Source organism: Pinus tabuliformis, chromosome 1_2, assembly GCF_031772625.1.
Source record: "Pinus tabuliformis cultivar Carrire ecotype Pingquan chromosome 1_2, CPIR1, whole genome shotgun sequence".
Classification (NCBI taxonomy): Eukaryota; Viridiplantae; Streptophyta; class Pinopsida; order Pinales; family Pinaceae; genus Pinus; species Pinus tabuliformis.
Window position 1 is genome coordinate 555,552,450 of NC_142298.1, and position 14,851 is coordinate 555,567,300.

Here is a 14,851-nt window from a genome sequence, read left to right on the forward strand (position 1 = left end):
GAAATCGATTATGACTAAGCATATTACTAAGGAATAGTTCAGGTTTATTGAGGGTAGACAGATTCAAGATGCAATTGGTATTACTTAGGAGATTATGCACTCCATAAAATCCAGGAATCTTAAGTCTTGCCTTCTCAAGGTGGATTTGACCAAGGCATATGATTGCATTGACTGGGAATTTCTTAAACTGATTTTGATCAAAGCAGGTATGTCCTCACCTAATATTTGTTGGATTATGGCTTGCATCAAGACCACGAATTTTGTTGTCATCATAAATGGACTTCCTTCCCATTTCTTCTCGGCACACAGGGGTTTGAGGTAGGGTTGTGCTCTATCTCCAATGTTGTTCCTCATGGTTATTGACAGCTTGAGTAGAAAAGTGTGGATGCTAGAGTTCAAGGTATAATTTCTAGAGTTAGAGTATCTAAGTAGATTGGCATCACTCACTTGATGTTCGTAGATGACCTACTGCTATACATAACATCATTACATCTTTTGGAAAGGCATTGGGACTATGTATGAATGGATCGAAATCTATTCTCATACATAATGGAATTGTAGGTACAGTGATTAAGGACATCAATTTACTCTTTGGGGTTGGTATCAGACATATTGATGAAGGTATTACATACTTGGGTTTCAACCTGAAGCCTAATAACTACTGCAACAAAGATTGGGATTGGTTAGTAGAGAGGTTCCACAAGAAGCTAGATTGTTGGAAACACAGATGGTTGACTATGGGAGGTAGAATGATCATGTTAAAAGTAGTACTACAAAATATAGCGGTATACTAGATGCACCTTTTTCTACTTCCTAGGGAGGTTATTAAAAAGATCCAATCCATCATGGGGCATTTTATTTGGGCCGGGACATTACTTTCTGGGAAGTTTCATTTGGTAAAATGGTCTCTCATTGCTAGACCCATTGAGGAAGGTGGATGGGGTATCATTGATCCTTCTGCCTTCAACATAGCATTGATCATTAAGAATATGTGGAGGGTAGCATCAGGCACTGGAATATGGTCCCATGTCATCAAATATAAGTATATGTATGGGTAATCTTTCACTACATGGAATTCTCGAGGGGCTAAGAGGAAAATTATTTCATCATATATCTGGAAAAGTATGATGAAAAACATACGCTGGCTGATGGGGTTTATTTGTTGGGAGGTAGGGGATGGATCCAAGATCAAGATTGGATTGGACGCTATTAAAGGTATGGTGGGAAACCACTCATTATCTTTTCAGATCCTTAATTTCCTTCATGATAAAGAGATTATCTTCCTAAAACAATTTTTCTTACATAATGATCACTATATTGACTGACAATCATGGATTCGTGTTGGGGATATTCAGATGCCTAGGGAGTATGTTTGTGAATGGGAAGTATATATTGCTAATCTAAGAAATGCAGGTATCTCCCTTAATGACTAGGAGGACCAAATGACATGGGGGGGTTGCCTAAAAAAGGGACACCCATTGGTAAAAGACATATACAACAGAATACAATGGATAGAGAAGGGGAATCAGTTTCCTACATGGGTTCAGGTTATATGGAAAGGGAAAATACCTAATAAAATCAAATGTTTCTGTTGGTTGGCTATCATGGATCGATTATTAACCTGGAACAACCTACAACGTAGAGGGTACTCTAGCCCGAGGATCTGCCTCCTCTGCAAGAATAGCGTTGAAGATAATGTTCATCTATTTTTGCACTGCCCTTATGCGAAAGCGCTTTGGGAGGGGGTATTGGACATTTTTGACATTGTTCCACTTCAACATTATCCATCATTGAGGTGTTGTTTTAGGAGGTGGTTGGCTATCATGGATCGATTATTAACCTGGAACAACCTACAACGTAGAGGGTACTCTAGCCCGAGGATCTGCCTCCTTGCAAGAATAGTGTTGAAGATAATGCTCATCTATTTTTGCACTGCCCTTATGCGAAAGCGCTTTGGGAGGGGGTATTGGACATTTTTGACATTGTTCCACTACAACATTATCCATCATTGAGGTGTTGTTTTAGGAGGTGGTTCAAAACTCATGATAGATACAGATTTCTACCTTTGTATCTTATTTGGTCCATCTAGCACAGTAGGAATGCACTTATATTTGAAAATAAATATCCGACAGTGAGGGAGGATGTCATTAAAACTGTTACATACTTCAAGGAATATGGACCATCTTTCAATAATAGTAAATCCAAAATTTCCAAACGAAGAGGCATTTGGCAATCATATCTAGCGGGTTTCTTCAATGGTGCATGTTGTAGGAGGAAATGTAAGTGCGGTGCCTACATAGTTATAGAACCAGGTAAATACTATCACTTTTGGTGGGAAGGGGGTCAAGGCACAAATAACAAAACAAAGATCGTTGCACTATGGGGAGTACTGATCACAACGAAATGGTTGGGATTGGAGCACATACAGATCTATGGTGATGCAAAGGGAATCATAGACTAGGTCAAAGGACATAACAACTTCAATCCTCCTATATTAACCAATTGGATGAAGCGCATCAGGACACTAGTAAGCACTTATCATCATATCTATTTCGATCACATTTACAGGGAGCAGAACTGGACTGTAAATTTATTATCAAAGAGAGGAATAGATAAGGCACTTGGTAAGTTTTTCTTTTCTGCATATGAACAAGGAGCCATGACAAATGCAGGCAGCATAAACTTTTCTTAGAGCTAGGAGATAGGATGGTATGTTTTTTTTTAAATACAAGGAACATCAATTATTTGGTATCGAAGATCTCTCTTCGGATTTGTAAAGAGAAAGATATTTTTGATTTTTGAATTATGGCTAAAAAATCTTAGTTTATGGATTACTCTGGAAAAATAAGAGATATGGCAATTTCCACTAAAAAGACTTTTTTGCAAACACCTTGAAAATCTATAAAAATTGTACTATCTATTTTATTAATATAATACATTTTTTTTTGTTTTGCTCGTTAAAAAAAGGATACCACATAGGAAGAATCAATAGTAGGTTCCAAAGTCTCCCTAAAATTTGCATCCAAGGCCGTATCATTATTTATTTATGTTTTCTTTGAGAGTTGAAGTATATGGTCCACATCATTTGCGTTAGGTATATAGTGCACATCATCTCACCGACTGTTCGGGTATATGGTGGAGTTTTGCATTCTTCAACTTTTCTCCCTTCAACTTGAAATTAAAGGATTCGATTAACATATTCTAGATCCGTGTAAATCAGGTCAAATCGATAAGAACCTAGACAGTCTTTCTGTTATTAATTGATGGACTCATCTACAAATTCCATGTTTGGATTAATTGCCGACGTTTCACGAATTTCCGCTGTTTTCTTTTTAACTCCTCTTCTTCCTTCCAACAGCCTCCATCCTTTCACACACGCTTCCTTCCCGTGTTCCCAATTTATAACCAACAACCCTGCGTGTGCCTCTCTCCCTACTCACCTCTATTTATACACCCATTTTTAACCATTTGTTATACCAATTGAGGAGTCCTCTTGCTATTAGAAGTCCGTTCCCTGCTCTAGCAATGGCGACGGCAATGTCTTCTGTAAAGTGTAGGATGGCGCTTCCACTGGTTCTAATTCTTGCGCTTACAATTATGCGAGCAACATGCGCAGATCCGAATCCTCTGCAAGATTTCTGCGTTGCAGATACAACCTCTACCCTGTTTCTCAACGGCTTTCCGTGCCTGAATCCCAGCACGGTGACGGCGGCCCACTTCAAGACATCGGCTCTGGGCGTGCCGGGGAACACGAGCGCCAACCCCTTCGGCTTTAACGTCACGCTCACCACTCCCAAAAACCTGCCGGGATTCAACACGCAGGGAATGGCCATAGCTCGCACCGACTTCGCCAAAGGAGGGCTGGTTCCTCCTCACATCCATCCCAGAGCCTCAGAGATTACGTTCGTCGTTAAAGGGAAGGTGCAGGTTGGATTTGTGGACACGTCGAACAAGCTCTTCACTCAGAATTTGAAGGCCGGGGATGTGTTTGTGTTCCCCAAGGCTCAACTGCACTTTCTCTTCAATGTGGGGAAATCCACTGCTCTCACCATTTCGGGGCTTAACAGTCAAAGCCCCGGAGCTCAGATCCTGTCGCTGGCCGCTTTTGGGTCGAAGCCAGAGGTCCCACCCGCTGTACTGGAGAAGGCTTTTCAAATTAGCAGCAAAGAAGTGGAGAAAATCCGTAAGAATCTGATTGGAGGGTAAGAAAGGGAGGCGACATCATCAAAATAATTTTATATCGCTGCATAATATACGGTGTCTTGCCTTATGTGTATATACATATATATTATTGAGTATTTTTACAAATAAACTATTCACATGCTTTTCACATTGACAAGATTATTAACCGATTATTAACCTGGATGCATGTTCGACTCTAGTTATTAGTTATCCTTAGAGGAGGGATTTGTTGTGAATGTCATTGGATATTGAAATTGTCTTTAGTGTGATTTTTTAGATTTTCCAGTGCCAGAATCTTGTGGAAAAATTTGAGATGAAATCTTGATTTGTGTTATTTAAACTGGTTTTTTCACTGTATATATGCATTCAACACTTTGAAAAACCCCTAGAACACTTGCAAGGTTTATCCATCAAACTTGCGATTTCAATAAATTCCATGGAGATTTTAGAGAAATTAGACCGGAAAAATCCACTAGAAAAGCTTCCAAAAACTCTCACTAAAGACAACTCGTTGGATATTTAACTAATTTTTTTATATCAAGTTTAAATCCCTCTAATTAAAACACTTATTATATATTTTTAATTTTAATTTAATGCTAATAAATTAATTAAAAAGGTGTATAGTTTGAGTGGGCTTAATGGTTGAAATGAAATGGTTTTTAATGACGTCCATGAGACCTCGTGGTCTAAGGGACCACCCACTATCGCTTAATCCATATTCAAATTTTTTTCTAGGTTGATTTCGCTGTTATGGATCTTGAGTAAGAAATTCACTGTTTTGTGAAGCCTTGTCTCCTCAAAAAGCTCACTAATATTGTTCACCTTTAGGCTGCTATCAAACTGATGACGGATAACTTCATACGTTGCACACTCTTTGATAAAATGCCATTATGTTTCTACCACCCCTTTGTTGCAAAAAATGCAAGTTCGTTCTTCCCACTCTTCTTTAGGGACCGCCCATCTACTAGTGTCACATATTAGATGATGGGAGCTAGTCCTCAACTGAGAAATTAAAATTTCCATTGTTCCTTTGATTAAGGAACTCAAATACTCTTTGTCATCATGTTTTCACATTGGATTAAATTCTTTGACATAATATGCTTTCTTTTTGCCTACCTACTTTGTCCACATGATAGTCCTAAATTTTTCTAACACCCACCTTTTTATCTCCTCCTTAGGGTGAGGGAAATTATGCAGATTTATGTCCCATTTACCTAATCACTTTCTGTTTTATTTCATGTGTCTTTTTCCGACAGTTTAGCTCTTCTTCAACAACCAATTTGGGCCACCGATGCTCATCCATATTTTCAACCTTCTTTAAGTAACTCAACGGATGAATGATCGTTGACGCCTCAATTGGAAACATACCAGCCTCAGCTAAAACGATATCATATGGGACCGTTGATTTAACTTTGAGGCTACTTGTGATCAGGTGCTTTTGAATTCTTTCTATTTCTCGCTATTTGTGGCTTGACATGTTGTTCCCCCATATTTCACAACCATAGAGGATAATTGACACCACTAATATACCAAAGAGGGTTTTCTTAGTCTTCCAATCCCATAGTTTTGCTTGTCTACAGCTATTCAGAAGGAGGTAAGAAGCTTTCCACCCTTCCTAGATTCTTTTTGATCTACATGTCTCTCAACCAAGCCTATAGTGAGTCAATTCCTAAATATTTTTACCCATCTATCACCTCCAAGGGGTTACCCTCAAAGAGAAAAGTACCCTGATGTTTCTTTCTTTTCAAAGAAAAAATCATGACTTTAGTTTTTCTGGTATTTACATGCATTCCCACCTCTTAACAAAAGAATTCCAAAGCTTTCAAGTGTTCTCTCAAACCTAGTGCCGATTTAGTGATACAAATAAGGTCATCTGCATATAAAAGTAGTTTCACAACATATCTTTCCAGCTAGATGCATTCTCCTTTGGTATTGTTTATCCACTCTTCAAGCTTATCAATATATAAACCAAATAATGCAGGAGAAAGAGGACATCCCTGTTTGACTCCTATGTCACTGTCAAAACATTCAGACATGCCTTCCTTTGTTCTGATTCTGGCTCTAACCCTCTCATAAATCTTATGAACAACTGCCCCATATTCCTTCAGGACCTTTAGTTCTTCCATTCTGTGCCATAGTTTATCTCTAGGGATAATATCAAAGGCTTTTTTGAAGTCAACAAAGAAAAAAAATGCTTCCCCACCTTGGTTGTCCCAAACTTTTTCAATGAAGTGTCTTAGAGTGATGCAATGATCAATGGTAGAATGTTTAGGCCTAAAGCTAGCATGTCCCTTTGCTCTTTTTCCTTCTTTTTTTGCCCATTCGCCAATCTTGTGCTATAGCATGCTCCCATTTTTTTTTCCAAGAAGAGGGTTGATCATAATTGTACGGTAGTTAGAAGGGTTATTGATATCTCCAGTTTTGTGAAGAGGTATAACAACACTGGTTGTCCACTCAACTAGAAAGTTATCTTGATTTGAAATATCTCCTTGATGTGTGGGGCTAGAATCTTCATTCCCCATTTTAAAAATTCCACTTGTAAGCTTTCAATGTCTTGCGCCTTTCCATTTGCTAGTTTCTTTATACTTTGTTCAATGTCAGCAACTGAAAATAGCTCTGTTGAGGAGACAATTATGGGAGGCTTACTTTTCTCATTTGTTCGCTCATACAAAGGTTTTGCATAATCTAGCCATTGAGCCCATGTGATATTGTTTTCTATTTGATTTTTCTTTCGTTGTAGTTCCTTCTAGAAACCTTTGGGATTATGTTTTCCCATAGAGATTAATTCCTTCCTTCTTGAAATCACATAACTTTCTTTCTTTGATTTTATCAATTGTTTATATATAATCTTGTTTTCTTTGCCTGACTTTTCTTTGAGAAATCTTTTCGCATCCTTGATTTCTTTATCATACCAAGGATTATCTGGGAAGGTATTTGCGATCCTCTTCATAGGTCTAGATCTCTTACATACCTTTAAAGCTTTATGTATTAAGGGGTTCAAAATACTACTACAAACATATCTTTTATCTCTTCCATTATCCTTGCAGCTACTATTGCTATTTTTGGCTAGCTGGAGGTATTTTTTACGAGCAACCCTAAATAGCTCTTGATTTTCTTGGTTTAAGATAATTCTCCCATGTTCTGAAACTTTCTTGTGCGAATGATTGGGATGTTCCTCCTTTCGATCTTCTGTATCTATACCAAGCTTATTAAGAAGAGGCAAATGATCAAAGTCTAGCTCTATAGGGCAGCACTCAATATTAAAGTTCAATAACTTGGAAATAGACCTTTGAGAGCATATAACATAGTCTACTGTGCTTTGCCCGTTGTATGTTTTAGAAGTAATACTATTGGAATTTGGCCAATTTTTCATGCCATTACATATAACCATGTCATTTAGGCTATACAGGCCTAATAGTTCAGCTCCAAAGTGAGAAACCTTCCCTTCCCCATCTTGCGATGTCCTCCTCCAAGGGTGCTCTTCATTCTCTCTAAGCCATTGTGAATTGCTATCCTCTCCCATTTCACTACCCAACTAAATAGATTGATTGTTTGTTATTCTAGCATTACCGTCACCAATTAGGAATATTTATCCCTTAGTACTAAAGTTTGAAATATATTTTTTCAATGCTGCATATGGGTCTTCACTATCTAGGTTCCTTTTTTTGTAGAATTTTGAGCTTTTTGGAGCAAAATAACAAGCATCCAACCATATTGTTGTATCCATCTCTTTTATTTTCAGCCATATAAATTGTTTATTTGGGTCTTCTTTCTCCAATTTTATAATCTTGGTCCATGTTTCTTTTATTAGGACTATTATTCCTCCATGTCCTTTACCTGATTTTGTTTCTTCGTTCCAAACAAAGATTTTAGTGTATCCTTTGAAGTTTGGAATTCTACATCCATTGTGTTCATGTGTTTCCATAAGACAAATAATGTCTTTACCCTCAGCTATGGGCCCCAACCTCGGTCCCCTTCTCCATGGATAACCTTTGCAATTCCAACTTACCGTGTTTAGGTACTCCCGAGGGGCCCCGAATCCCTATTTCTTGTGTGTTACTCTATCTGTGACTTGGGCTTTCCTGTTTTTCAACCATGCCCATTTTCCCGCCTCTCTCACTGACTTTATTTTCTCCTATTCTTTCCTCCTTTCTTCTTGTTAGATGAGTGTTAGTTATTCATCTAAGTAGATACGAGTGCCCTTAAGAAACCCTGTATTCTTTAAGATTCTCACCTTGTCCTCCATGCATCTCAAAGTAACTCTCACGTGTCTATCCCTTCCTATTCCCATAATCTTTCATATCCTATTTTCCTCAATGCAGCTCCACCTTGAGAAAACCCCTTGCTAGAATATGTGTTCTCTCCTTTTCCCCAAAGTCTTTCAAACCATTGATGATGATATTTGTTGCCTTTTCTTATATGTCCCTTTCCTCTCTCATTTGTATCTTGATTTTTTTCTATAATTTCCTTTTTTTTCACTTGTCGGTTCTTTTACCACCTGGACCCAAGATTTAGCGTCTTTTATTTGCTCCATTAACTTGTTTTCTCTTATTTCCTTGTCTACCATTACTGACTAGAACTTGTCCATCTAAATTGTGCCCGCTACTCCCGTTGGCTCTAATTGATTTTTTTGTTGCTTTTATCTGTTCCATTTCTTGCTTTAAGTTGATTAGCTCTTGCTGCCCTTTCTCCATTTTGTTTTGTAGGCTTCTTACCTGTTCTTTTAACAACTTGTTCTCTCTTTCAATCCTCCCCTTAGCTTTTGTGATTTCTTTTATCTGGTTGTCTTCTTGATGTACCTTTGCCTCTAAAATTTCAATCTTCTTTTTCACAGTCATGAGCTCATTTACATATAGTTCTGGAGACCATACTAAAGGTGAGGTTGTGGGACTGTATAAGTCTTTGTTGCTTTGATGTCCATCCTTACTCTTCCCTTTGTTTAATGCAAAGGTTTCAATTCTGATTTGTTTTGTCTTGTATGTTTCCTGGGAAGAGAGTGCCTCCTTCTTTTTTCCTTTGTTACCTCCTTGGTCAATTTGTTTCACTATTGAAAGGCCCCTTATAGTTGTTGCCCCAATGTTGTTTTTTGTTACTTTTGGTAAGATCATGATGAGTCTTTTTTCCTGCAACTGTTTCCTTTTCCTAGCTTGCCTGTGCTTTAATATCCCCAAATATTGCTTCTCATTTACAAAGATCCACTTATCGGTTGGGTTGTTTGTGTTAACCTTCTAAAACTATGGTAAAAGGGGTTTTCATTCTAATTCATGATATGTCTCTATTAGAATTTTCACCGCCTCAAAACAATTTGAAGAGCATTTTACTAATCCAAGATTGTGAGGGGATATGTTTTCCACTGAAATTTAGTTTTTACTTCCAACAAAACTAGCATCCCCTGATTTACAACTGGCTTGACCCACTTCAGGCATGCACATGGATTTAAATAACATTTTGATGTTGTTTAATCCCTCTATTTTCAGATCAAAATGATTTCTTCAACCCCAACAAATAAGAAAAATTAAAATTTCTATTTCAAAAAAGACATAGAGAAAAATGGGGCAGAATTGTTCCCGTAGTTCTGTGTTGTGGTCCCACACAAACACTCTCAGTTGGAGAAAGACTAACCCTTACCTATGGTTGTATACCCCTGTCCCGTTGCTCGATACTTACCACTACTCCCCGCTACTCAGGTTATCGTTTCTCCCTGCTCGCTGCTCGATACTTTTGTTGCATAAAAGCTCCCTGCTCACACTGCTCACTGCTCACTGCTCACACACTGCATGCTATTCGTTGGCTCACACCACTCACTACTCGGTGCTCACACACTGCTCACTCAGCTCACTCACTGCTTTCTCGACCCACTCACTCGGCTCACTCAGCTCATGCGGTGTTACGTTAACACAACGACTGTGGAAGAACAATGTGTAAATATTGTTGCAATGACCAAAACAAAGGAATCAAACCACACCTTAACAAATTTATTTTCAGACCTCCATTGTCACAACGAAATGGTGTAATACAAATTGGGAAGATACAAAGACATGGACCTAGGGTTACAACGTAGATAAACACTAACAATGTTATAACCTTGCAATGTAGAAAAAAAAACACCAGTGTGGTGAGGGAACTGGACGGAATTGGCTAAGAGCATGTGTTTCCACCTAAGAGATCACAGGTTCAAAACTAAAGGGGGTAGAGTATGTATGCCTTTATAGACTTAGCAATCAAATTGTTGCACCCTTATCCCACAAACAAGGGGGTCTCATACATTAAAAACATGAGTATTGTCTCACAAACAAGGAGGTCTCATACATTAAAAAGTTGAGTCTTGTCCCACAAACAAGGTGGTCTCATACATTAAAAACTTGAGTTTAAGTTGTTTAATTTGTAGGATTTGAGTACCCCAAAGTTTTTCAAGGTGCTGAATCCATTTATGCATTCAAAAATATATTTTTAATTTTATGTTGAATTAACAATAAAACATAATAATTGTTTATATGTGGTAATTCAATTTTTGAAAATCAATGTATTTATAAATATTTAATATATTTTTGGGATCGAAATTATTCTAAAGGTTGAATAGAGCCAATTCATTGTTGCACATTTTCACGGTCATTTCTTCTTCATAAAATTTAAATTTAAAACTTAATAAAAACTAGCATAGATCCATTTAAGTACGAATCTAACTTGAGCATAGAGGGATCACATTTCTTCACATGCAAACATTTTAAAGTGCAAAATACAATGTGTTATTTTTCATTGTTTAAATTGTATTTTTGAATTCTAAATAGAATATATATATAGGACCAAATAAAAATTTTAACCATAAAATCTTTTTTTTTTTTTTTTTTTTTTTTATTTTATTTTATTTTATTTTCTTTTTTTTCTTTTTTTTATATAGATATATATGAAGTTGATATCAACATAAATTAGTTAACATAGATCTTCAAATAGTTTATTTAAATCTCTTGTTGAAATATTTTTGAAAAGTATAAGATTTAAACATCTTATTCACACATTTTTTTACTTCTAATTACTTTACAACATATTCATTTTCTATTTAGAATATAAATTTTATTTTTTTATTTTTATTTTAAAAAACTACGATGGACGGACAAACTTACACATCCCCTCCCACTGAGCTGTAGAATGAGGCTCTTGTCTCAATTAAATCCTATATAAATCAATTAATTTACTCTTTATAAAATTACAAAAATTAACTTATATTAAATTAAATCCAAAATAAAGTAATCATACTACTTTATTAAATCTAAATTTTAATATAAATCCTTTTATGAACCCGATTTTATTATTAAAATTTAATTGATTTTATAAAATATTTTAATTTAATAATTATATATATAAAGTCGCACTTGATTTTTCCGTGTAAGATCACTTTCTCGCCTATTTTCTTATCTATTGGTCTTTGACGTTAGGTATGAAACTATTATTTCCGTGGTTTTTGTTAGTTCACACCATACTACAAATTATTATAATATGATTAAACTAGGAGAAACTTTGAATTTTTTTCTAACTAGGTTATTAAATAATTTTAAAAGTAAATAAAATTTATTAAAATATTTATATTATTATTTTATTTTATTTTATATTATATATTAATAATAAAGTGTTTTGAATGGTTGAATAACTCCAAATATAAAATTACATAAATGTAGTGAATATCATCTTCTCTCTTTGTTTCCCGCACTATTTCACCTTTACCTCTCGTTTCATTGATGCCCCTTAAGAATCTGATCATTGTTAATCAACCATCCCTTTTGCAGACATCAAAGAAATCCCCACATACTCCCAATCCGCTCCTCATTGTTCTTCCCATATACCTCCTTCACTTGAATCATCTCCCCGAAACTCGATGGATAAGGACATTGGTTTTCTCCTTGCGAACCCTGCTCTCAATCTACACACCATATCCATACATTAGGGACAACCTAAGATCTCACCTTTTATCGATCCCAATCCGACTCTCAATATCATTGTTCGTCGTGGTGGGGGTAGGGGAAGTCACCATTTCTAGGGTCACCCAAAAATCAAACCCATCCCCCTTCACAAAATCATCTTCCCTCATTGATATTCCCATTAGCACTCCTATTGAACCTTGGGCCCTTAGAGCATCCATGCCCAGTCAACATGGAACATGAATTTATGCCTATCCCTTAATATGCGAGGTCTGGGAGACTCGCAAAAATTCCTCTGCCTCAGAGATCTCTTCTGATCCACTCGTCCTCTCATCATCCTATTACAAGAAACTATGACGACTGCCCACAAGATGCTTGAATATTTCTGGAAAATTCCCCTGACTGCCATATGGTGGCTCTTGACTTGTTGGGCCTTTCTGGGGGCTTCACGACACTATGGAATCTTCTGGACATATAGATGTTTTGCAGGTATCTTTATCTTAGGTCGTCTCTGGGGACTGGTTCGTCGTCTACATCTACTAAATTTATATGCCCCATACCAAGATTGCATGACATTTTGGACCATTTGGATGCGTCAGACATACTCAAGATTGACTCTCTCATTGTGGCTAGGGATTTTAATGCCACTGCTTCATTGAAGGAATGTTGGGGCTCAGATTGTAGAAAGGATCCACTTGCGGATAGACTCCATTCGATTATCAGTGATAATAATCTGTTAGACATTCGTCCTCATCCTATAATGCCCACTTGGCACAATGGCCAAGCAGGCCCCCAACATATTGGCAAGAGACTTGACAATTTTTTTGTCCACGAAAACCTTGTTGAGTGATTGGGGTTCCTTCAATCTAATGTCCTCAAGACTTATATCTCTGATCATTTGCCCATTTTATTACATTGGTGAAGGGAGGAGATGCGCTTGGGTATGCCATTCAAATTTAACTGAATTTGGCTCGAGGATGCCGATTTTAACACTCTGATTAAAACTTTCTAGACACAACACAAGGCATATGATATTTCACCCATGCATGCCATCCATCGAAAACTACAAGCATTAAAATATGAGGTTAGAAAGTGGAAGCGAAATAAGAAAAGATCCATAATAAAGGAAATAGTTGGCATCAAAATGGATTTGGAAAGAATCAGTAAGATCCTGGATGTTAGAAACGCTTCCCTGGACCTCATCAATAGTTTAAAGGAGTTGTAGGAAAAAAAGAGGAATATTCACCTGGTGCTTGAAAAGTAGAGCATTGTGGCTTAAAGAGGGGGACAAATACACTACATTTTTCCACAGGTATGAAAATTACAAGAGGAACATCAATACTATTTGGAAAATTAAAGATTCAAATGGAAACATGGTATATTCCACTTTAGATATCTAGAAGGAAGTTGTTTCTTTCTTTGAGTCCTTCTATGAGGAGCAGGGGAGGGTAGTACACAAATTGAAGACCAGATATGGGTGCCGATTTGGAGGAAATACTTAAGGTACTAAAATCCTTCGCAAAAGATAAATTCCCTCGACCAGATGGTTGGACGGTGGAGTTCTTGATCGGTTTGGACTGGATTTAGTGCTAATGGTGGAAGAGTCCAGGATTGGGGACATATCACAAGAGCCATCAACTCCACGTTCATTTCTCTCATTTTGAAGCAAAAGGAGTTGGAATCCTTCAAGGACTACAAACTCATTCTTTAATCGAAGAACCCACAGTAAAAACCATTTTGCTGTCAACGTTTCAAATCCCAACAGGGATCCATCATCAGGACTATTATTGAGTGTTGATAGAAGAAGAGCTTGATAGCGAGATATAAATAATTATGAGGTAAGCTGTATTGGTTTAAGGAAAAAAGTTGAAAGTCGGCTGTTTAATAATTAATATTATCAAAATATTTATTTTTTTATTAAATTAGGTTTATTTTACTTTTAATCATATAATATTGATTTCTGATGATAAATAATATTAATAATAAAAGGTGAAATTACTTAGTAAAATATTTTCTCACTTAATAATTAATAATTTTTCTTAATAAATAATAATTTTGTATATAATGATTTAATTTATTTTATTTTTGTATATAATAATTTAGAATAATTTATAATATAATTTCTTGTAGTTAAATTTATTAATCATCTAAAAATAATTGATAATAATAATTTATGATAATTAATAAAAATAATAAATAGTAAGTATTATAATTGTTATAAATAATTAGTTATTGTCAATAGTGGTTTATAAATAAATAATAGTAATAATTAGTAAGGGTTATGTTATACTAAATATTATTATTAATAATGAGTTAATTTATTAAAATTAATGAGATTATTAATTCATTTGAATATTAAATAGATTATTTTAGGGTTAATTGGATTTATTCTTATTTTTATGAATTAATGATAATACTAATAGTTTATAATCTATAATAATAATCAGAGATAATTAATAATAATTTTTCGTAAGTAGTAATTTATGATGAATAGTCATAATTAATAATAGTACAAATTATGAATTATCTACTACTTAATTATTATTAATAATTTAGTAGATTAATAATTATTATATTTGAATATTATTATTAATGCCTTGAGTTTGATTAAAAAAAGAAGGAAATTACCTATTGAGGGCAAACCTAGGAAGCATTGGAGGTCATAATTTCTCTTATTAAGGGAAACCAGCTACTACTGATCTCGATGCTATTGTCCCTATTGAGATTCTGTGGATGCTTCATAATCTCAAGGGCCT

The 14,851-nt window shown here is 35.8% G+C and overlaps 1 protein-coding gene across 1 annotated transcript; it reads left to right on the forward strand.

Moving 5' to 3' along the window:
• The first annotated feature begins 3,378 nt into the window (after positions 1–3,378).
• Positions 3,379–4,344, forward strand: LOC149206804 (germin-like protein subfamily 1 member 1). The gene has a single exon (XM_089393799.1). The coding sequence runs from the start codon at positions 3,526–3,528 to the stop codon at positions 4,204–4,206; it is 681 nt and encodes a 226-aa protein (XP_089249925.1). The 5' UTR covers positions 3,379–3,525; the 3' UTR covers positions 4,207–4,344.
• Positions 4,345–14,851: the final 10,507 nt, after the last annotated feature.